This window comes from Alosa sapidissima, chromosome 2 (assembly GCF_018492685.1).
Source record: "Alosa sapidissima isolate fAloSap1 chromosome 2, fAloSap1.pri, whole genome shotgun sequence".
NCBI lineage: Eukaryota > Metazoa > Chordata > Actinopteri > Clupeiformes > Clupeidae > Alosa > Alosa sapidissima.
The window spans coordinates 6,716,750-6,741,775 of record NC_055958.1 but is presented as its reverse complement, the minus strand read 5'-3'; the positions used below and the strand labels follow the sequence as shown (position 1 = coordinate 6,741,775).

General features: G+C 41.9%; 1 protein-coding gene across 1 annotated transcript in view; it reads right to left on the bottom strand.

Moving 5' to 3' along the window:
• Positions 1-21,430, bottom strand: part of itprid2 (ITPR interacting domain containing 2) — a 46,666-nt gene extending 25,236 nt beyond the window's left edge. The window contains 3 exon segments of the mRNA XM_042067297.1: positions 1,086-1,125; positions 9,701-9,979; positions 21,231-21,430. Coding sequence (XP_041923231.1) covers positions 1,086-1,125; positions 9,701-9,893 — 233 coding nt within the window. The 5' untranslated portion in view covers positions 9,894-9,979; positions 21,231-21,430.
• Between the last annotated feature and the right edge of the window lie 3,596 nt (positions 21,431-25,026).

Genomic DNA, 25,026 nt, shown 5'->3' with positions numbered 1-25,026 from the left:
ATTTGACTAAACAGACAGACCTGGCCCAGTTTGGAAGTCCTGGAAGCCAAGAACCAGGATCTTGTTTGCTGAACTCCTCCTGACCTTCACTAGCTACATTAACCATGCTAAGGAGCCAGCCTGAGCATCCAAGAGAGAACCCATTAATAATCCAATGGAAGAGCAAGCTCAGAAATAGAAGTGTCCAAGAAAAAACGTCGAGTGACAGAATCGACTGCTTTTTAGAACTTTTCGCGTTGACGTAAAAACATGCAGGCGAAGAGTAGACATAAGCCGACAGCAAAGAGGGCCAGAATGCTCGTGGCCATCTCCAAAAGAAAGCATAACAGCGGTCTCCAAGCTATGCTGTTCTGCGGCGGGAAGCATTCATCGGCCACTCGACTGAGCCAGGAGAGAGAGTGTCACTAAATCACACCTTGTCCCGCCATGAATGAAAAACAATGCAACAACAACTACTAGCATATCAAGGAGTCGAACAGGAAGAAGACACACAGGCACCTTTCAGGCTTCAATACACACTTGGCCCAGTGTTAAGGAAGACTGCTGATAATGTGGGTTTCCCAAACATGTTTTACCGTATGCCTGTATTCACAGTGAAACAAGAAATTTACAGTGCCAGAGGTGAGATCTGAATGTAAATGAGTGAGTCGGGGGGGGTGGGGGGGAGAGAGAGAGAGAGGAGAGAGAGAGAGAGAGAGAGAGAGAGAGAGAGAGAGAGAGAGAGAGAGAGAGGAGAGAGAGAGAGAGAGAGAGAGAGAGAGAGAGAGAGAGAGAGAAAGAGCCAGAGAGGAAAGGGAGGGCGGGAGAGAGATAGAGAGATGAAATGAGAGAGATAGATGTAGAGAATAAGAGACAGAGAGAGAGAGAGACAACCAGACAAAGAGAGACAGAAAGTGAGAATGAAAGGGAGAGAGAGAGAGTGAGAGAAAGATAGAGTTCTCCTCACCAAAGGCTTTAGAGAATCGCTGATGTTCTCACTGTGCACTGAACCCGTCTGCCTGCTTAGTATGCAAGTGAAACCATCAACATTGTTCTGTTCATTTGCATGCGAATGTATGGAGTTGCATAATGGTGCACCACCCTACCTGCAGTCTTCAAGCCAGCTTGCTATTTTGTTGTTCCGACCTAAAAAAAAAAAAAATAATAACAGTGAAGGAAAAAAATGGAATGTTAAAATGAAATGACCACAACATGGACTATCGTATGATCATGAGCAATGCAGAGGTCTTTTTATTGGCAACAACATTGGTCCTGCTAAGTAAAAGTGGGTGCTACCACTGTGCAATCTGAACTCGTACTCTGGTGAGAAGAAAGCGAGCAGTAAAGGTTGTTTATTGAATCTTAATCATTTTATGGCGTTTTGCGTGGAGCTGTTTCAAGAAAGCGGTCGAAAAGCCAAAGCCACTGTAATCTCAAAGCTATTCCCTTCTGCACTTCATCAGTCTGTGCTTACACAGAAGAATTTTTGCTAGGGCTCAGCAGAGTGCTGAAAAACGGATAACCCTCCGTGTGTTCTTTTTAACCTCCTGCTTGGTGTGTGTGTGTGTGTCTGTGTGTGTGTGTGTGTGTGTGTGTGTGTGTGTGTGTGTGTGTGTTAAACTGTCAGGTCAAATTCAAGCCCAATGGTGTATGCGTTAAGAGAGTGGCAGGCATATACTGCATCATCTCACCACTTTTTATTTTTTTATATATAATTTTTTTTATTGAAAAACCATGAGTATTTACAATGACTTATCAGCAAAGTTACAAAAGATTTTTCTTCTTTTTTTCCTTTTTATACACACAAAACACCCCCCACCCATCCCGACTGGACCAACACAACAACAATGAAAATAATAAAATAATAAAGGAAAAGGAAATGTTTAGCTACAAATGTCTATGAATAGACACACCTAAACAGTAAAATTAAAACACAGATACATGAATAGGGTTTTAATGAGGGACAACATGACTTCAAAGCTCTGTATGACCTATTAAATTATGCCTTAAACTCTATCTCTGAATTCTTACAGTATTTAGTCCATCAATGTGTTGGGAAGCTCTTGAAGATTACCAAAGTATGTCAAAAGAGGTTCCCAGACTGACTGAAATTTGTCTGAGCATCTTATCGCAAATTTTATCTTCTCCAAATGTAAGAATAGCATTACATCTTTCAACCATTGTGCTGCTGTGGGTGGTATATTAGATTTCCAATGAAGCAGAATTTGCCTTCGTGCCAGCAAAGAAACAAATGCTATGATGTTGAGTTGTATCTTGGTCATGCTTGTTTCCTCATTTACTACACCAAATAATGCTATCATTGCACAAGGTTGTAAAGTGACTCCAAGGACTTAAGACAGCACATCAAATATTTCAGACCAGTACCCTGTTAACAAATGGCACGACCAAAACGTGTGTCAAATCTGCCACATTAACATGATACCTGACACAACTACTATCAACATTTGGATAAAATGAAGAAAGCTTCGCTCTACTCCAATGCAAGCGGTGAACCACCTTAAACTGGATTAGACTAAGCCTTGCACAAGAAGTACTATTGTTCACTCTTTTTAGAGCTTCAGTCCAAGTATCTTCAGAGATTTCAGTGCCAAGTTCTTTCTCCCATTTAAGTTTGATCCTGACCAGCTTGGCATTGTCCATTGACATGATCATTGTGTAAGAGTGTGCAGTAAAATCCCTCAACCAAAAAATGACCTTTTCAAAACTGAATCTACTAGTGACTCATTAGGAAGGCTAGGAAACTGCGGGCTATGGCTCTTAGCAAATTGACGCGTTTGAAAAAAGCGAAATAATTTTGTTGGAGGTCATATTTGGAACGTAAATCATTTAAAACAAGAGAAGGTTCCATCCACATATAGATCACTGAACCTCATGATCCCTTTTCTATACCATGCTACAAAGGTGTGAAACCATTTGGCGGGTAAGAAGTTGTGATTGTTACACAGCGGAGTATAAGTCAGAAGAGTTTCCCTCAGGTTGTTCTGCCTCCTAAACTGAGACCATATTTTGAGAGTAGATATTACCACGGGGTTGGATGTAAAATGTGATCTCTTCATAGGAAGATTAGACGAAACCAGGGCAAGGAGAGATGATGATATGCATGACATGCCCTCCATTTCACACCAGTCTATACCTGGAGATTGAATCCAGTACGCTATTTTGTGGACATTTGCTGCCCAGTAGTAGCTTCTAAAATTTGGCAGAGCCAACCCGCCTCCAGCTCTTGGACGTTGTAAGAAATCTTTACTAATTCTAGGGTTCTGACCAGTCCGTATAAATTTAGATATTATTTTGTCAAGCTGACAGAAAAATTATTTGGATAAGAAGATAGGAATACATTGAAACAGAAATGAAAATCTTGGCAGAACGTTCATTTTAACACAATTCACTCTGCCTGCTAAAGTCAGATGCAAAATGTCCCATTTTTGTAAGTCTGATTTAAGTTTAGACATGAGTGGGACAAAATTTCCATCAAAGAGGTTTTTAAATGCAGGGGTTATGTTAATACCCAAATATTTGAATCCTGATCTAGAAATATGAAATGGCAGAGCATGATCTGGGATTTGCATAGCTAATTTGTTTATAGGTAAACATTAACTTTTTGATAAGTTAAGTTTATAGCCCGAGATCTGACCAAAAGTATGTCACACTGAAATAATTGTATTGATACTTTGCATTGGATCTGATATGTAAAGCAACATATCTGCATATAATGATAACTTCATTTCCAGTCCCCATCTACTTATACCATGTATTGAGGGTGTTGATTTGAGGACCAGGGGGCGTATTCACAAAGCCTTTTATCTTACCACTAGGAGTACTCCTAAATCGCACTAAAAGATTTTAGCTAGGAGTTTTCTATTAAAAGTTATTCACAAAGCCTTTCAGACCTACTCTTAGTAAGGAAAAATGACAACTCCTAAACTAAGAGCGAGTCTTCGTTGCTATGGATGACGTCATTACTCATGCACAAGCTTGACTGAAGTGACCACCTTGATTGGCTGATGATTGCAACGCGGGAATGATTCCAAACACCTCCCTTTAGTAGAGCGGCTACAAGGCCAATTTGGCAAGAATCGTGCAAATTATGATACAAGCATGAAACTTGGTAGGTATGTGCTTATGACCAATACAATCAAATCTACCTGATTGGCCACTTGAAATGGTGGCCATTTTCCAAGATGGTCGCCAAAAAAAAGACTCCAGAAATTGATTTATTGCAGAGAATTGACCTAGCAAATTAGCGAAAGCCTTCTCCGCATCTAATGAAACCACAACTAGGGACTATACAACACATTCATAAGCCGTCTAATGTTGGAAAATAAATGCCGCCCTTTGATGAAACCTGTCTGGTCAGTTGATATTATATGTGGTAATGGTGTTTCCAAACATGTAGCGAATAATTTGGACAGTATTTTAATATCAGTGTTTAAAAGTGATACTGGTCGGTATGATCCACATTTTGAAGCATCCCTACCCGGCTTTAACAGAAGAGTTATGGATGCTTCATTAAGGGATCAGGCAATTTGCCCTGTGACAATGCACCAATAAACATATCTAATAGTAGGGGGTTAGCCCATCAGAGAATTTTTTATAGAAGTAAATTGGAAAGCCATCTGGCCCTGGGGATTTTCCATTTTGCATGGCTGAGATGGCAGATCTAACCTCCTCAAGTGCCATCGGTTGATCTAGATACTCCTTGTGGTTAGTAGATAGTGTGGGGACTTTAAAGGTTTTAAAAAAAGTCTGAAACAGTGATGTGTCTTTCAGTGATTGTGAGTTATAAGAAATAGAAGTCCTTAAAAGTAGCATTTATTTTTAGGGGGTCTGTTGTGATTCCACCGGTTGCATCTTCAATTTTTGATATAATCTGTGCTGCTGACCTAGATTTAAATTGATGTGCCAAAAGACGCCCTGATTTTTCTCCATGTTCATAATGCAATCCACGCGATCTCATAATAAGTCGTTCTGTTTCAGAAGTAGAAATTAAGTTAAACTGAGTTTGTAATGATATTCTCTCTTTATAAAGAGATGGACTTGGAGAGGAGGAATATTTACTATCTAAATCAGATATGGCCTCCATTAGCTGCTGTTTTTGTTTCTTTCTTTCCCTATTACAATGAGAAGAATAAGCTATTATTTCTCCCCTAAGATAGGCTTTAGGTGTCTCCCATAGCAATGATGGGGATACAGAATCCATTTTGTTAGTTTCCAAAAAAGTATTGATGGCTATACCTATTGAAGTGCAGAATGTGTTATCTGACAGTAATGTGGTGTTAAATCGCCACTATGGGACGACTACTGTAGTTTTGTTGAAAATGAAGATCCATTAGTATGGGGGCATGATCTGATTCTACAATAGCAGAATACTCAACCTTCGCCACTGAATTCAAAAGTTTCTTATCTATGTAAAAATAATCTATTCTGGAATATGTGTGATGCACGTTAGAAGAAAATGAAAACGTTTTACTCTGAGGATTAAAATAGCACCAAGGATCCACACATGCCGCATGGCTGAAAAATTCTTAAAACTTACATTTTAGAGAGAGTTTGCACCTGTCCAAGTTTGGATCCATAACACAGTTAAAATCTCCCCCTAAAATCAACAGCTGGGTGTTAAGGTCTGGTAGCTGACAAACAACCCTTTGCACAAATCCAGCATCATCCCAATTAGGAGCATATATATATATATATATATATATATATATATATATATATATATATATATATATATATATATATATATATATATATATATATTCACCAGTAATACAGGTATATGAAAGAGTTGCCCAGATACTATAACATAACGGCCTTGTGGATCAGATATATAGCTAGATGAAGTGAACTGAATTCTTTTATGTATTATTATTGCTGTACCTCTTGCTTTGGTGTTAAAGCTAGAATGAAATATTTGCCCCACCCAATGTCTCTTTAAGCGTAGTTGATCTGCATTACGTAAGTGCGTTTCTTGGAGAAATGCAATATCAGTTTTCAGATTTTTTATGTGAAAGAGTATTTTACCTCTTTTAACAGGGCCATTAAGACCTTTAACGTTCCACAACGTAAACCTGACGGTTGACCCGCCAACATTTACCCTATCAGCCATAGCCACACAGAAGTCCTACAGATTTGCACATCAGTGTTTCCCCTACAATGTATTCATCAGCGGCGCAGCGCCGCTCCTGGAATTCAAGCGCCACTGCAAAAAAAGTTGGCCAATTAAAAAAAAAAAAAAAACACGCAAGTGAACTTCAGGAACAGCTGCCGTTAGTTCAGGTTTGAGGTCAACAAATAATAGTAGGCTAACGTTGAAGGCGCAGTCAGGGATTCCACAGGAGATCATGCATGTTTGTGTTTATGTTTAAGTTTAAATTAAACACGCCAGCGAGATAGCTCGCCCCTACCTTCAGTAGCCTATTCCCAGATAAATTCCACGCAGTGTTTCGTTTTTGTTTGTGATACAGGCAATGCTTTTAAGCCCTGTGTTGCTAACATACCTAGGCTGTGAAACTAAGGTCTAGCTAGCCTATTGGTGGGTTTAATTGAATTTGAGTAATAGGATACGCAACCATTTACATCTGGAGATAGTTTGTAATTCCTGTAGAGCTCACCAAAATTATAGAAATGATACAAGACACTTATCTCCTATAATCCAAGATAGATTTTCTTCGAGTTTTTGAGCATTTATTTTACCAAATGTCATGGAAAACGTAATTCATTTCATCCACATATTCTTATGCACCATGCACAACAACGCTACTAAGTTAAAACCGTGAGAATCAAGCAAGCCTCACGGGCCGTCACGGCATTAATGTGACAGGCATTCAATTCGACTTGCACAGCACCAATACAGTGTAATGACATGAAAGAGAAGTCTTATAGTTTATACGGTGCTGTGCAAAAGTTAAGACACCCATGCTGAAATTGACTAATGGGAGGAATAAAAAAAATCATCTTTTGCCTTTTGTCTTAATTAAAAAAAAAAAAAAAATAGGACTAATCAATTATTTTTTAATGTATCATGTATCGTAAATAAATAAATGTTATTATATAAATAAATGTCTTAACTGATGCACAGCACTGTATATTCTAAGTAGTAATAGTTTGTACAGTGGCCTACAGTGTACAGTTGTACAGTGGCTAATTACTAATAATGTAAAGGAAAAAAGGTGAAAGAAAAACATGAATAACCCTGTTCAAGTACTGCAATAATCATGCTTTGTAAATGCTTGTGTTGATGGTTATGTCATAATTTGTAACTCAATCTGCCCATTTCTTTCACAAAATCCACCAGAAGTCACCATTTAAGGAGTCATTTTTTTTACATTTTTCTTTTTTTGAGGGGGGGTGGGGTGGCTTCCTACGATCAACAGCACCGCTGCTGGAAAATTTTCTAGGGGAAACACTGCACATAGTGATCATTTCACCTTTTACATACAAAACGTGTGTCATGCCTTGATCTAACACCATTAAAGTCAGTAATAATACACAGTGAAATCCAACAAGTTGACAATGACAAACAGAACTAGAATGTGAAGTCCAGCCTACCCCATTATCCCCAATAAACCCAACCCCTCCTATCTCTGCTAAATTAGCAGCACGCAGGATTCGTCCCTTTTCTAAACGCTCCCAAAAACTCGTTATCAAAAACATTACTCTCTCAGCCCCGGAGTTAACATAATGGTGAAGAAAACTCCTATACATTCAAAATACTTATGAACAAGAACAAAACTAAAAATACATAATAATAAAATAAAAAAATAACAAACTGAAACATGCCTTAACAGTCCAAGGCATACCATAAGTGGAGCCTAGCCCCGCAGTAGGCTACTTAGTGCTAGTTCGTCTCAGATGTAGCTTACTTTACCCGGTGTTGGTGAATGGATGTTGCGTTAGTCCTCCTGTTCGATAGAGGCCGAGGTGTTGATGTTTCTCTCAACTTTTTGGGAGTAGAAGGTCTCGGCATCCGCTGGTGTTTCAAACATAAAAGTGTCTCCTCCATGGTTCACGCGTAAACGCGCAGGATAGAGTAGCCTGAATTGAACTCCCTTCAGATAGAGAGCCGCTTTGACGTTCTTGAAGGCTGCATGCTTCTTGGAGTGATTATAGCTAAGGTCAGGGTAAAACCTCAGTGTATTACCCTCGTATATTGCGTCTTTCTGCCTTGACCAACGCATTACTCGCTTTCGGTCTTGATATCTGTGGAAGGCGACGATTATGGGTCTGGGTGACCTAACTGACCCTTTTTAGGTTTCTATACCAGAGTCCGATGTGCGGGGTCCAGTTCAGGCGGTGTAGAGAATAGGTTCTCCGTGGTGTCTTTCAAAAGTGTGGAAACAAATGTAGCCATGTCGTCCCCTGTTTCACTATCCTCTGGCACATTTATAACACTAAGATTTACTCTTCTAGACCGGTTTTCAAGGTCATCAACGCGATCAACCAGCGTAGCATTCAGAGCTTGCAATTCCGTGATGGCTTTCTCTGCCTTGAACAGGGCGTCAAAGTTTTCGCCTGTTGAAGTCTCCACCGCGGTGACTCTCCTTCCCAATGTGTTCACCATTTCGTGGAAGTTCGCTATGGATGCTTGGATAGGCGCCAGAGTCGTTTTAATCAAACCTGCCATGTCCTCTTTCAGATGTTCGCGTTGTTTTTCCATTTCTGTCGCCAACATAGCCAGGTCATTAGCCTTAGCAGCATTCGCCATGTTAGCAACCTGGCCACTTGGTCTTAGGTTGGGCTTTTTCGGCTCAGTATCTTCCTTTGGCATGTTCCAGCAACAACAAAACAATGTGGCAAATGTCAAAATAAACTAATGAAAAGATTTCTTAGATGTACGTTCGTGTATAGTAAGGAGTTTTAAGGTAGTTATGACAAAGTTCTAAGGAGACTCTCATTCGCACGTCTTGTTCCTACATGTCCCAAACCGGAAGCCATCTCACCACGTTTAACTCTCTGGAGTTAATTATCCCAAACAATTATCACCACAATTTTTTTTTCTCCTTCCTCACCACTTACATGTAACTACCACCCCCCCAAAGAAAAACCACAGCCCTCCTACCACGTACACATTTTACAGCAAGCCTCCGATTTGGGGAAGAGACTTTAGTCAGTTTGAGGTTTGCCACTCCAAACACCTGGGGAGCACATGTTTTCCTTTTGCTCATCAGTCACCAGCATGAACCCATATGAGCACACAGTGTGCACGAGTAGACCACCAAATATAACCCATACCTCTACAACTCACCTAAAACATTCTGTATATAAAGCATCTACCATCTGATGTGTACATTTCATCACAAGCCTTCAAGAAAGCTGCTAGAAATTCCAGCACCTTTTGGGCACAGGAGAAACTCAAGCTGAGCAGAGCAGTCACGTCAGAGTGATGCCTCTGTAGTTCATCACAGCTCAGCATAGATCTGTGCAGTGTTCTCCAAACCTTTGTTAAAGCCAGAGAATAGATATGTTCTACGGACTGTTCTCCAAATAAATCTAACTAGAGCCTGGATTATGCACTGTGTGCAAGTGTTCTCCTAACAAGTCGAGCCAGAGTCTGGACATATGGTGCCATGTTCTCCAAATAGATCATACCGGATGCTGCCCTGAAAGTGTTACGTAGCCATATTGTAAAACCCTGTAAAGACAAACCGCCTGGAGGAAGCAACGCTTGTGTTGGTGTTGTGTGGGTAAAGGGACTTACCTGGCTCCTTGGCTGCGGAGGGCTTCTCCTCAACGGGCTCGGCAGCGGGCACTGGCGGGCACTCCTCGGAGCCGCCGTCGTCCTGGGACTCGGGGGCCTGCCAGGAGTCTCGGCTCTTTGCCCAGGCCCTCCTCTTCATGGCGGCATCCTTCCATGGGTGCTCATGCTCGCTCGGGGGCTCGCACTGCTCCATGTCAGTCTGCGTTCTCCCGCCCTCACTCTCTCTCACCGTCACACACACACACAGCGTGTGTGCTACTGCAGTAGGGGGCAAGTCACCTGGGGAGGGTAGAGAGGGATAGGAGTACAGGCTCAGCATCGTATGACAGCACAGGCCAGAACATTCCCACACACACACACACACACACACACACACACACAAAGAGAGATTGATGTATAGTTTACAGTGAGGTGCTCTGTTTCATCACATAGGCATGTAGGAAAACCATCCACACGAGTGGTGCATCCTATGAACTGACTCGTAAAGTCAACGTGTTATTGCTCAAATACTTATGTGGGTAAATTTTAGTATGTCACACAACAAACTGTAAAAAAAACAGAAGAGTACAGTGATGGAAAAATTCTCTATAAAAACACACTGAGCTACTGTGTTTCTGCTGCCTTTTTATGGCTGTATACTAGCTTACATCCCAGACCCACCAGTCTAATGAATGCTCACAGGCCTAGCCAAAGTTACTAATCGGTAGGTTTGGGAGGATTCCAGGTGGGCAGTTAACGTGTTGAGGCCAGTCTGAATACTGTGAGTTTAAAGATATCGTTTTTGAAGTTTATTTGCTGCACTCTTGCGGCCATTCAGCAGCCTGGGCTGTGCGGTCGTAGCCCCTTTCTTACCGTTTTCCAAATAAAAAACAGAAAGCACCTAAGCAACCAAGTCTATATTTGCAGTAATTTAGGGGCGTAAATGAGCGGCTCATCATCAAGTGGCACAGTCCTAGTATGACAAACTCTTGTGTATGCAGGACAGATTGTAGTAATGATAATTAATTTTACTGTAAAGTAATAAATTAGATCTCAAAAGCCCTCAAAAAGGAAATGAGATCAAAACGTGTGTTTTGAGTCCTCCTCCCATGGAAGATCTAACTTTCACGTTCACAGATTCAAGTAAGCAGGAGGGAAGCCTATACTACGCAATGAGATAAGCGCTGTGTTGAGCCAGTGGTGCGTTCAAATTAGGCAAACGAGCAGCACAGGAGAGAAAGCGCACATTTACAGGGCTTGTTATTGTAAGCACGTGGTAGAGGCTCCTAACTTAAGAAGAACGAGAAGAAACTTTTTAAAACTGCAACAAGGATGAGGTGCACGGGCTCATCTTCAACGAGTGGTTGTTGGAGAAGAGGACTGTTCAACCTGGGTTCACTTATGTGCTGAACATATAAATAAACTGGCCTTACTTTCCCTTTGCAAAATGGAATTGGTGAGTCTTCACACCATTATTTCTTCCTCCTGAAGTTTATATATGAAATAGGTTTCCAGATTCCACTTAGATGGGGAAGTAGCTACAAGGATTCCAAAGTTCACATTTAAGAGCAAGAGAAGAAACGTCAAGGTAGCAACAGGTCGTTACATGCCTCCATTGAGAGCAACAAGGTGATCGTTAATATAACAGCTTTTATTAGCCAATTATAACATTAACGTGGCGCAGGGGAGGATATTCCCATCCAGTAAGTATTAACTCTAGACTCATCCTCCTTACCTGTCTGCCACACAGTGTAGTGGGCGATAGATGGTGTTCTTATAATGACACTGTTTACCAACGAAACTAGGCTATTGTGCAGTATCCAAAGCACAATAGGCCAACTATCACATTAACAATCCAACCCCCCACCCACACACACCCAAGGGCTACTGGAACTTTCAACTTTACTGGTAAAATGACGTGTCCCACTCGAGTCCTCACAGAAGACAAACCTTCAGATGCATAAGGGATAATGCACAACGAGGTGTCCATTATCAGAAATAAATGGACGACGCGGAGGCGTGAACCATCCGACGTGAAGTCCATTTATTTCTGATAATGGACATCTCGTCGTGCATTATCCCGTTTATACCATGGTCACTTACGAAATAAATAAATATGAAATAAATTATTAATACTAAATGAGTTTTAGAGCTAAATTGTTAGTTTTTTCAGCTGTTTAATCGCAACACTCTGGAATGTTGATAAGTCACAGCTGAGCTGACTAACTCAGGTGTTGTCAAGCAACGTCATAATAATTTTATAGGTGTAGTATATCACTTTTTAAACGACACCCTTTTCAACCTAGACCATGGTATAAATGTCAATAACTGTCACAACAGCATGCACAGTAACTTGCATACAAGTCAAGCAATGCACACCACATAAACAATACAAAACAAACACATTAGATAACCTCTTACCTAAGCAAGCATAAAAAAACACAAGCAACTGAAAACAAGCAACAAACAAACCAATTAAAGTTAAGTGCACTAATCACTGAGGGCACGTCGGCAGCAAATCTAATAGAAAGCAATGACCCAGCAAGAAATGACCGGTACCTCAGTGCTGGTCCTGCCCACAACACAAAGGGATCTACAGTGAGAGCAGCGGGTGTCTGGGAAGCCGGACAGTGTGGCGGGATCTCAGTGTGGGATGGATGGTGGAGCTAGAAGTCAGAAAACAAGTAGAGCAGGAAATGTCTGTTTAGCCAAAAGATTACAAGCTGGTGCAGAGTCATTTCCTGTTTTTTGGGCCCCGTGCACTGGCCGTTCTAAAGGGAATCGGACAGGGGGGACAGCGGCGGCGGCCAAGTGGGATGGATTTATCATTCAAGTGAATGATCTCTCAAGAGGCCCAAGCGGAGGCTATTATTAGGCCAGGCCTATTTTCAGAGAGCCATTTTCATAAGTAAGCAGGAACTGGGCTTCCAGAGGACTAGTAAATACAAATGAAATCAACAAAGCGAGTGGGGAGGGCCCAGACGTGGCATGAGAGCGGAGACAGAAAATAAAGACAGAAAAATAAAACAGCTGTCAAACATAAGAGTGCGCAAGCTTGCGTTTGCTCTGAACCAACATCGCCATGTCTGGTTCTAGGGTGGCCGCGGCTGAGCGGGTGAGTAAGTCAATGCGAGCGGGATGCCATGCGTCCATCCAAGCGTGACGCCTGCACACTGCCCTCCCTCTGCGGTTTCACCATGCTCCGCCACACACACACACACACACACACACACACACACACACACAGAGAGAACAGATAGCTCCCACAAAACAGCGGTTACGCAGCGATGCACAGGCTTGCATGCCACCACAAGATTGCATAGGAACGGATCTGGCTCGTTCTCAGGCTACACCAGTGACTCATCGGGAAACAGTCTAATGATTATTCACACCGTGATCTTTGAATGGAGTCCTCAATGAACATCAGTGCTCGCGGGAATTCTGGGCAGAAAGCATACAGATGGCCAAGGGTTTAACCATCAACATCCACATCACCTTAGATGGTTGCTGGAGGAATATTCAAACTGAATAAGGCGCACGCACGCATGCACACACTCCATGAGTATTAAAAACTGGTACATAGCAAGACCAAGCAGAGTGGCCATTATAATCTCTAACAAGCTAGATCTTCTGGAAAACACTCTGGGCAAACCTCTGGTCTTTACCAATATGCATGGAAACTTTTGACATACAAACAGATGTCTTTGTGGGGGATGCTCAACAAACAACTTAAACAGACATTGCCTGTCATTTTCTTTTTTCCATGACACAAAGCCACTCCATACTAAACATTTACTGACGTTCACAAAGACAAAGATTGTAAACAAACTCCTTTGTCATTGTGCACAAGTGTGGCACAGTGGAACATGACAAGCTGAGGTGGGCCGCCCTTTAAAAAGGAGTGTTGCTGTTTAGTGTCGTAAACACGGGTGAACCCCCCCCCCCCCCCCCCCCTCAGTCTTACAGCCCCATATTGGACCTGTAGTGCCGGCCACCACTGTAAACAGGCCCATCACAGAAGAACACAGCATGCTTTAAATGGACACAGGCTGCAGGGAGATGGATGAAGAGCGGTATTGTTTTAATCTAAATAACTGTCAGGCTGCTCCACAAAACGTGCGCCACTTTCCCACTCCTGCTGCTGCTGCCTCAGGATGAGCGATGTCGCTAGCATTAGGCCCCCCCCCCCCCTCCCCTCCCCTTCTACCTCCTCTCGCTGCGCGCGCAGATGGAGGAAGTCATAGCTCTCCTGTGCTTCAGACGGACGCAGGGAGCAGATGTTCAGGATGCAGAAATAATCATCCAGATATCATGTTATTCAACTAAGCCCCCCCCCCCACACACATGTATACACACACACGTATATAAACACACACACAGCCTCCACCTACATCATCCCCCTTGTGGGGCCACAGTACAGTCCAGCTGTTTGCCTCGTGAGGAGCAGGAACACCAGCGCAACACTGCACAAAAATATACAGACTGGGTACTGGAACCAACACAGCAGGGAGTCCTTCTAAAAGGACAGGCCTTTTCTCTAGCAGACCAGAGAGGAAACAGCGAGGCATTAATCATGTTTCAGCCTACACGGTCATCACTGTGATAGAGATTGGAAAGTCATGAAGGGAAAATAATATGTGAAGAAAGACAGAAGGTGAGAAAGAGAGAGAGAGAGAGAGAGAGAGAGAGAGAGAGAGAGAGAGAGAGAGAGAGAGAGAGAGAGAGAGAAAAAAAGAAAGAAAGACAGAATGAAAGAATGAAAGAAAGAACAACAGACAGACAGACAGACAGAAAAAAAGAAAGAGAAGTGTTTTTCTTTCTGATCACCTGACAGGAGGTGTGTCAAGCAGGTCAGAAATGTGTTGTGTCCAAAGCATTAGGTGTACCCCTGGAAACTAAAGCCTTGCCTCAAGCGTTGATGTTATTACAGAACAGAAACGACATTGGAAACCAGAGGGGGCCTTTCTCTCTCTTTGCCCAGAATAGACTGTAAAAGCTTTCGACAAGAATAGAGTGAAAAAAAGAGCTTTGAACACACTGTGACACTGTGCAATACTTCTGTTTTCTTTCCTGGATTGTCTCTAGTTCACAGGAATGGAGGCAACATTGGCAACAGTGTCCATGACAAACACCTGGATGTCAAAGCTACAGACAGAGGAACAGCACAGCGTACCACCCACTTTTGACTATCTCCAAATAGACCAAATAAACCTCAGGATGAGTCAAATTAAGCACAGAAACAAAACCTCCCGCGGCCCCAAAATCGCTTTTCAAAAGGATAACTATTTTTAGGGCTCTTTAGTGTACCCCCCCACACAAACATAAACTGGCCTTGACCCCTATCTCGAGAACCAGGATGTCCCAGTTCCCACATGTTCACTGCCAGATGGGGACCAGGATGGAACCATCAGTTGTGACAAAGCCAATGTCCCAACAATTCTGCTTAACTTTCAGACATGACATTACTCTCACACCCATGTCTTCCCAGAAATAAATTATTTACAGATGCAGACACCAATGTGGAACTACAAACACTCTCAATTTTCACATTCCGAGTCAGAAAGTGGTTTCAGCAAGCTGATTATTATACAAAACTGATGGTAGTGATTCAGAATTTTGCCCAACAGGATCAAAATACTTTTGAACTTCATTTATTAAATATATTTAGACAATAGACTAAAATGAATCATGTGGCATTTCTTAGAAACAACAACCCTTTGCTAATCTACTTCCAACCAGATATCTATTAGATCAGAGCTCAGATTCAAAATAGGGCTTAAAAGATCTCCAACTCCCCTTTTGCATGCAACAGAAACCACACCTGCTACACCTACTTCCCTGTAGGGGAAATATAATACTGGGCTCTCTTTAACTGCCCCACTGCACTGCCACTCTGACTGACCGTAGTCGGGTTCCTGGCATCACGAGTGGCTGCTGCCATCCTGGCCTGTCAGCAGCCATGGGAGTAACGCTCCAGCACACACTAGCCGCTCCATTGTGGTATTGTTTCACAAGGTGAGGTAAGGAGAGGCACAGACAGGGTTAGGCACCAGCAAAAAGGGCAGCCTGTGCCTGTGCCACACCCCTCTGGAGTCCCACAGGGACCAGTCCACGGACCTGAGCTAAAAAGCCCCTTGGAGAGGTGAACTTTCAGACGGCTAACGTTTCATAACAGTAACGGAGCTGACGTAATGCTCACTTCAAAGCAACAATGTGAGCTGTTGGACTGCACCATGGAGCTAAGCAACCGAGCCAGGGGAAAGGAGACCTTTGTAATTCCAGCTGGAAAACACAACACTGCCGGTGCCTGTCGTTATCTTCCCAATCATCAGCAATTTAATCAGCATCAGTGCCGCAGCAACATAGCCAGACGCTTGACACCAAGTGCAAATAGACCCAAACAGACGACCATTATCGTAAGGACTTTTAGCACATCCACAACCTCTTCACAAAGCCAGACAGAGATCTGAGTAGTGCAGTAACAGAACAGTGAGGCTTTCCAGAGCTTAAGCCCCTGTCAGACATCCTCAAAAAGAAATTATGAAACGCACAAGGTCTGCATACACACATGGACTGTGAGTGTCAAGACCCAAGAATCAATTGGTAATGTCCCTGAAAAAAATCCTTTATTTTGGATATGTGACAGGCTGCTTACAGCATCAGCACTTTTGTTAAAGCTTCTCCTCCTCCTGGCACCAAGACCATTTCCGCTCAGGCTTTAAACAGCGTGGCTGTGAACAACTGGGGTTCGACAATAAATCTAAAGAAGATCAAAATCATCCCTATCTCCCAGACAAAAGACATAGCTATGTGTCTGAGTGGACATGTGCCTGTTCTCTTCAGCCATTGTGTTTGAAAGTGCTAGAAGTTATACCTCTCTCTACTGTCCGACAGCATACATAGATTTAAACCAGAGCACATAAAAGTGCCTCTGGTTGCCTAGTCCTCCAGTTGTAATAATGGGCGAAAAGACGTGAAGCTCCCATTCCTGAAATTATGGGGGAAAACAGAGAAAGACTTTAATTGGAAAAAGCCAGGGTACCACTGCCAGAGATCACCACAACATATGCTAAAGGAATCTGACAGAGTCCTGTGCCAAATGTAGGGGAACCTCATGAAAGACTATGTCCTTGGACAATAACAGGCCCATATTTTTTTCTTCAGTGGAAAAGGGGCTTTTGTTGGACAGCAAGAACACTAAGTATCTTTAAGCCCACACAGAAGGCCAGAGAACACAAACTGTTCTCTTTGGTCAAAGCCACAGGCTGATCCTTTAGATCCTTCCAGGTTGTTTGCTTTGCTTTTGGGGGTAGGGGGGTGGGGGGGGTCCTGCAGCTCTGTGACACATTTTGTATTCAGGACAAAGCATTACTGGCCAGAGGAGAAAGACTCCAGAGAAGATGTAATGTGTAAGGGTAATGAAGACAAGGTCAAAAGACCCGTTAACAGACTGAGTTCCAAGTTTTAAACTAAATACATTGACTAGATCATCATGAAACGAGATGATAATATACCCTCAGATAAGTAAAAGGTTACTATGTGTATAGGTCCAGCATAGGATTCAGAATATACAAAAGCCATTGGAAACTCAGCATAGAACACCTACAGTTGAGAGGCAAAGCACACCCTTTCATGGCTAAAGGAATATTTAGGCCAAAGAGCGATGACAGAATAACACCCTTGCACAGACTAATTTTTGAGCCTGCTTCTCTTGGCCGATCCAACATGAGGGGTAAAGCATCTCTCCTCCACCCCTTTAATAGACCAGCTGACACTGGAACAGACCTGACATGAACCTGAAGAACCCCCGCCAGATCCGTGCCAAAACTCAACAGCCACCAAAAAAAGGGGTGAACAAGTCCATCATCCCCCCCTGTCCCAAGGCTGCCTGTTGAGGCACACCACCAGCAGCAGCAACAGCAGGGACACGCCATGTACCAGCATTATCATAACACTGTTTAATCATTAGCCCGAACAAGGTCAGTGTTGCCCAGGGTTTCAATTTGAGCAACACGAAATAAACACACAAAGCGCACAGAGTGAATGTCCAGGGCCTGCAATAAAAAAAAAGCTGAGGCAAATGGTTACAAAACGCTCCCATGTCATATCCTGTGCGAGGCGGAGAAACCCAAACGCATCACAGCACACCGTAGAGAGAATAAGGTGGAAGGATAAAGCTCTGCTTATTGATGTTGGATTAGTGGAGTACAGAGCCAAGTGCTTGAGAAAACAAACGTGTGTCAGTAGTGCTGAGCGAGCGGCAGGAAGGTTCTGAAGCTCACTGGAAAGAGTCCCAGTACTGGGTGCTTCACAGAAAATGGGCTGTAAAATGGACCTGTGAGACTGTTAAACCACTATATGTAAGGTGTATAGCCAGCAACATATGTGTGCAGTCTTATGTTTAAAACATGAAAAACTATTGTCTGACATAAATTCTGCTGAGGCGACATTTTGTGGATAAAATGCATGCTGCGTATGCATGCATATGAGATCCAAACTATCTGATACTTACTCATTACTAAGTTGTTCTGAATAAATTTCTGGATGCACATACTCTGTTTCAAACTGTTACGAAAATGTTTATACATTACATACATATACATAGAAATGTAAGCATTCCACATAACATTGCTACTGGAGACATTGAAAATGGACTAGGTCCGAAACGTCTGTTTAGCCTCTGACTTCATTGGTAACTTTTCGGCTACAATACATATTTTTCCACACAAGTCTTGCGCCTCCTTGTTTCATTACCTTAAGCGATCACTACTTTTTGGGAGCGGACGCACCAAGCAATACACGGGTCAAAAGTGTAGGCGCAGACGCCGACCTTGCTGGTTTTTCCTTTACATAACCTTGCCAACAATATAAGTCTAGTGTGCTCAGTTGAATCCTGGACAGATGCAAGAGAACATTCTGTGGTTGGAACAGCCACTTTGTAGAAAAGTGCGCGCATGCACACAGACACAGAGACTCACAGACTCACAGACACACACACGGTTAATTTAGCACAATTTCTCATCCTCTCATATCCATTACGCACACTGCCTGTTTCTGTCCATCTTGTTGTCCATCCGCGTCGGACTCTGGCAGGGATGATTTTGGGGGCTGTTTGTGGGACTACAGCCAACCTCATTTCCTGTCTCCGCAGCCTCAATCCCCCCTCATAGCCCAGCATGTATTGTACACCCTGTCTTCAATTCAAAGCGCCTTACTGGCATGGCCATTTTTAAAGGAAACAGTGTGTTGCCAAAGCTTGGAACATGCAGAAATAATGTATTGTAAACATCAACGCAGAAAAACACCAAATCATGTAATATGTGTGTTGTTTGAGTATAAGCACTACACTTCCACTTGAGAGGCATTTATCAGTGTGAACTAAATAAATGTCTGACTGCTGTGTCTGCAAAACTAAAATATGTCTAGTCATTTACCTATCTATCAAGGCATGAATAGTGTCCTGCTAAGGCCAAGACCAGTCGATTTCCCTTCATTCTGAATAAACTTGACCTGGGAAACTCTGTGATGCTATGGCAACACAGACTTCCTCTCTTCCTGTAACAATAATACTGCCCTGAACACTATGTTGTGGACTTGGCGGCTCTGATACGGGGGGGAATATAAAAAAAAAAACTGAGATTACATAAAAGTACCTGGCTTGATTCTGCAACTTGGACTCCAGCCAAAACTAATTTAAAGGCCAATGGAATGCAAAACAAACAATCAGCAAAGTTACACAAAATGTGGCTACATTTATAATGATTTAGAAATTAAATTAAATTAAATATTTAAAATATCTACAGACACTCCAAAAAAGGGACGGTAGGCCTGCAGAAGAGGTGTGGCCCTACTAACTTTTCCTGGTTAGAAATAAAAAATCCAGTCATGATCGTAGCTTTTTTGTTTGACAGGGGAGTCTCTTCCTCTCTCTCTCCCTGTCTCTCTCTCTCTCATCATGTGAGGGAACATGAATCCACCCATATTGGCTCAGCAAACACCCCAGACGTAAGTCAGGCTGCTGAGCGAACACCTGTAGCCTATGCTCTTATCTACAGGCGCACTGTGTTCCACCCTCAGTTTGCACAGAGGATGGGCTGCCCTACTTTTCAACATCAACCAGCAAGAGTGGAAAATTCACCGTGGGGACAAAAAAAAAGGGGAACGCATCAGAAACAGAGAACTGGGCCCCTGGTATATACACATGTCACTGTCTTTAGAAGTTTAACAGAGACGGCAGGGCTTTCTCTTTGTGTACATGCTGACTGATGTGAGAGGAACAACACTTCAAAATAGTTTACAAAGAATATGCAAAAGAATGCCACAGATTAGGCTATTTCCTTAACCCAGACTACATCAGAATGGGCCTATTATTAGAACATTCTATTACTGAATGATGACTTACAGAGTAACAGGAACAAGGACAACAGCAGGCTGATACCAAAGTGGAGGTGTGACATGTTCTAAAAGGAATGTTAGAGTTACAGTAACTCATGAGAGGGATCAGTGTGTTTTAATTTCAATGGCATGGTCCCACTGCTGTAATATGCACCTGCTAAACCCACCTAGCACGCCCAGAGAGACAGAAAGAGAGAGAGATAAGCCGAGAGAAATAGAAAGTACAGTCGCTGGAGAGAGAGAGAGAGAGCTTGCCAAAGATAAAATCCATATTTCACCCATCGGTCTAGGTGTGCATAACCTATAGACGAGGCACCTGCTCCAAACGGTTTCTCTCATCATTGTTCCATGTCGACATAAATAAGCGAATTAACGGAATGAGCAGAATCCTAGATTTGATGATAATGGTTAAGCAAGCCGGAGGCTACTGTCTATAGCTTGCTCACTGCCTGCGTTCGTAAATCATACTTACCACGGCCATACTTTGTCGAATCTTTCAAGAATGTGTCTGACATACACATTGACACTGCGCTTCTTTACTAATGCTAAGAAACTGAGGTTGTGATATAACGCTCATATCAGCTGATAGCAACTAACACACTACCTGTACTACGTAAGCAGCATGCTTCACACAGCCAACACCCTTCACCCACAGGTAGACTTGCTTGCTTCATCATCCAGCTACGATGAAAAAAACAAGACCATACCAAACAAATGAAGGAATATTTGTTGTTTCCATGTTAACTGCTGACTGAAGCCCTAGCCTACTTCAGTATCCTACAAAGTACAGAAATGTGATGAGTCATGTAGATGAACGCGGTAATAAAGTTACAATTTGCACCTTGTCTCGGTTGTAATTATGTTGAAGTGCCACACTTCTACAGTCAGCAACGTAGGCCTACACCATGACACGAATGCAACATGTTGACAAGGATAAGCTAGTTAAAACGACTATGCATTCCACTCAAAACTTTTATCCATTTACTATTTTCTTACTCCCAAGTTCAAACTCAGTGCCCCCCCTCCGCATGCGTCAAAGAAAATCTGAGTGAATCCTAGACTGACGCAGATAAGATCAGATTGTATGCGCGCCTACTCTATTAACGCATCGCAATTTGAATGACACTCACATGAAAGAGAATTAACATTTTCTTACCATTGTAACACTAAGCTACTGTGTGGAGTTCTATTGATCAGATTCGGTGCTGCTCCGTGTCATCTGCCAAACTTCACCGAACTTCATGGAACTGAAAAGCTTCCGCTTCCGGACAAAGTATAAAGTAACATAACAAGGGCGAGTGTGGAAAACAGAGAGGACTCCTCCACAACTTTAACCGTCCTGAAACCTGCTGGAGAATAAGATAAGTGCAAGAGGAAACCAGACCAAATGTTGCTTTTCAGCCTTCAAAGTAGCGCGTGCTCGGTGTCAGGGTATAAATATAGAAAAAAATGGTGATTAGGAAGAGCATGAAACAACATGTAACAAATCAAATTCCAAACAAAGTCCAAATGTAGAGATGTTAGTGGTGTGTTTTGCTGTTGTGGTAACTGACTGTTTCTCCTCATGGCTTAAGGAAAGAATAACTCTAAGGAGTAACAAATGTAGCCTACATGCACAGTTGGACACGCATTGTACCCCGCATGCTCCCACATTCCAAAATGCGATCAGTGATCTTATTGAAAATAAAAAAATATATAAACAAAATGATATATACAAATAAATAAAACAGTAGACTACAGTAGGGTAATTTCTGAATTAACCAGACTATTACGTAGTCTAAGCAAACGTTTCCCGTTTGTTACATAGAGAACTTTGAGTATAGTAAGAATAGACTTATGTATGGTGTGGTGTGCTATTATTTTGTAAGTATGACGTTTAAATTTGAATTTAAGGGATGTATAAAAGTTGCAGATATATAATTTAACCACACGAAGGCGCCATTGTATGCCATATCTGTTTGGGGCGCCCCTTGGATAAACATTTGAGGAATAGGCCTACATCCTCTACTTGTGTAAGAAGACTTGTGTTTTCAAGATAATATTCCAAGCAAATTGAATGATCTGATGTGGGGTAAAAACATCTTAAATTCTTAGATGAATAGCTAAATAGGCTATGGGCCAAATTCGTGATTGCAACATTATTCCAACATTATTTAAAACCCAGGGAATGTAATCTACCAATGATCATCTGATTAAATGGACCTTATCGGTTTTATATTCTTCACACCTCGGTTTAATTTCAACTTCAAACCAGAAAATGGTTGCAAAACAGATGGAGCATGTGCATTGCAGTCAATGACAACCATTCTAACATTTCCCATGAGGGCCAGGGCCGGTTCTAGCCTACTACATTTGGGTGGGCTGGTAGAAAGTTTGGGTGGGCAACATAGAAAAGCGGTCAAATTGGATCAAAATTTACTTAAACAAACAAAACACAAACACAAAAACGGGACTACCTAGCCTGAGTTGCTGCAACCAACAATCAGTATTTCTGAGACATGTTTTTAAAAGAAGTATTTCAAATACAAAATAGTGTGCTGTCATTTGTATTTTATTGTATTGAAGATAATGGCTTCGTATTTTGTATCAAAATACTTTATAGGTGTGTATTTTTGTAGTTTAAAAATACTGCCAAATATTTTTGGTAAAACCAATAACCTACTTTTGGTGATGTGATGACATCATAAAAGTGCAAAATAATGAATGCAGCCTCTGACTGGTGCTGTATCGTAATTTCCCCAGAGTTGTTGTGAGCAGAATATTGAGATTCAGGAAGATGATCCAGTACAAGATGAGTAACGTATAGCTTGCTCACACACGGATGGATTACGGCACGGGCCTACCGGGCCCAAGGGGTCAGGGGCCCCTGAACCCTAAGCCTTTGCATGGAATTATTGCCTCAATATCAGCAAATCAGGATGTAGGCTATGAATCTGATTGAATTTAGTATTGGCCATCCCCAAAATGCACCAGAATACAGGAAATCACATCAAACCACACACAAACACACACACATGTGCGACAATTAGTGGGGGGCCCTTAATACATCTGCGCCCAGGGGCCCGAAAGTTCATAATCCGTCCATGCTCACACACACACCAACCTCTAGTTCCTTGATAACTTTAATCATCCAATTAGAAGACATGGAACTGGCTATGTGGTTGCCCTGCAACAAGTTGCCCCATGTATCGCCTAATGCAACCCGATGAAAATTGTATTTAATTAGGCTTATAATTTGTCCAGACTTGTTTTGATCATACTATTGAGATTTAGGAAAATGATCCAGTGCAAGATGAGAAACTTGTAGGTTTCTCACACACACAATACACTCCCTCATACCAACCTCAAGTTTCTTGAGAACTTTAATCATCCAATCGGAAGACATGGAGGTTGTCCTACATTGCTCAATCTGGGCATGCATTGACGATGTCAGAGACTTTTTGAGTGCATCTCTGATACAGTATTTAGGCTATGAGATGTAACAGGCAGGTCAACATACTGATCTGTTGACTGTTTGCAGGTTATGGCATGTCTCGTAGGTGCTTGTCGGGCATCATAAGTAGGCAGAAGCGATCAAGTGATTGTACGACACTGAACATAAGAGCCACAGGGTGGCGCTAAGGTAAACGAAAAAAGGCAAAGGCCAATTCTTTATATCACAGTGTTTGCCATTTAGAGTTGAGTAGTTGAGAAAACCTCATGTCAGACTACCATTTTTTATTTGTTTATCATGCGTACAATGTGAAAGGCCAAGGCTATTTCACATGATTTAACATGATTTCTCAATAAAAAATAAAAACACAATTCGTAAGGAGTTTCAGTGTCTGTCACAACAATAAAGAACAAATTATTATTATGGTTATTATTATTATTATTATTATTATTAGTAGTAGTAGTAGTAGTAGTAGCCTAGTAGTAGTAGTAGTAGTAGTAGTAGTATAGTAGTAGCAATATGTAGACCTATTCATTTTTATTTATTTTATTTTTGGTTGGGTTTTAGTTATCCTGCTTGGTATAATAATGTGCGCCAGTCCTTATGCTGTGTAGTTTGGACATGTTCGTATGCAGCAGGTGGTCTTACCTGTGATACAAATTCGCATTTGCTGGAGGGGCTCCTTTAATACCGACCGTGTATTCCGCTCGGAGCCGCAGATGGGTCACGAGCCAAAAATTAACGTCTGACTCTGTACCTCTGTCCCTGCGTGATTTATTGCGCCAAAATACCAAAGAACTAATCAGCAGTAGAACTAATTAATACAAATCTGCATTTTTGCATATGCAATCAGTGCGATGGGAGCGCAAATAAATGGGAGGTTGAATTCATTTTAGAGAGAAGCCCACTAAAGCGCACACACATAAAGCGCACACACATAGCTTTTAGGTACAGAAACGCCGTTAAGGGAAAAGTGCTATTTGATGAGGTACAGGAAATGAAAGGTCATATCATCAATATTTCAATGACACCTACATTTTTTATTCTTAACTACAGTGAATACCGTGTTGTTCATTAACATTAAAACAGAATCTGTTGTTATATTCTTTATTTTGTGTTTAAAACCAGAGTTAATATTAAAGATTGTGTTAGACTTGTCAGATTAGCCTACTCTTAAAACTTTATTGAATGTATAGCCTATATAACTTAGATAATGTTTTTCTCATTTTTCTAACACATTTCACACGTGTTTCAAAATACATGTGTATGAGAAGTTTAGTTTTTTTTTTTTTTTCTAGAACAGATTTGGGCAACACAGTATCGCTTTGCCTACATCGAGCTTGTTCACATATTGAATGGATTGAACAGAAAATACTGAAAATGTCTTTCCCCCTTGGGAGGTGCTTTCGGTGGTGCTGAACTTGCTTTCTTCACTCCACGGTTTGCATGGTAACGGAGAAGTAGGGCTAAGTAAACAGTCCTCCCCTTGCAGCAAGCAGCTTGTGGACTTTCGACCAAG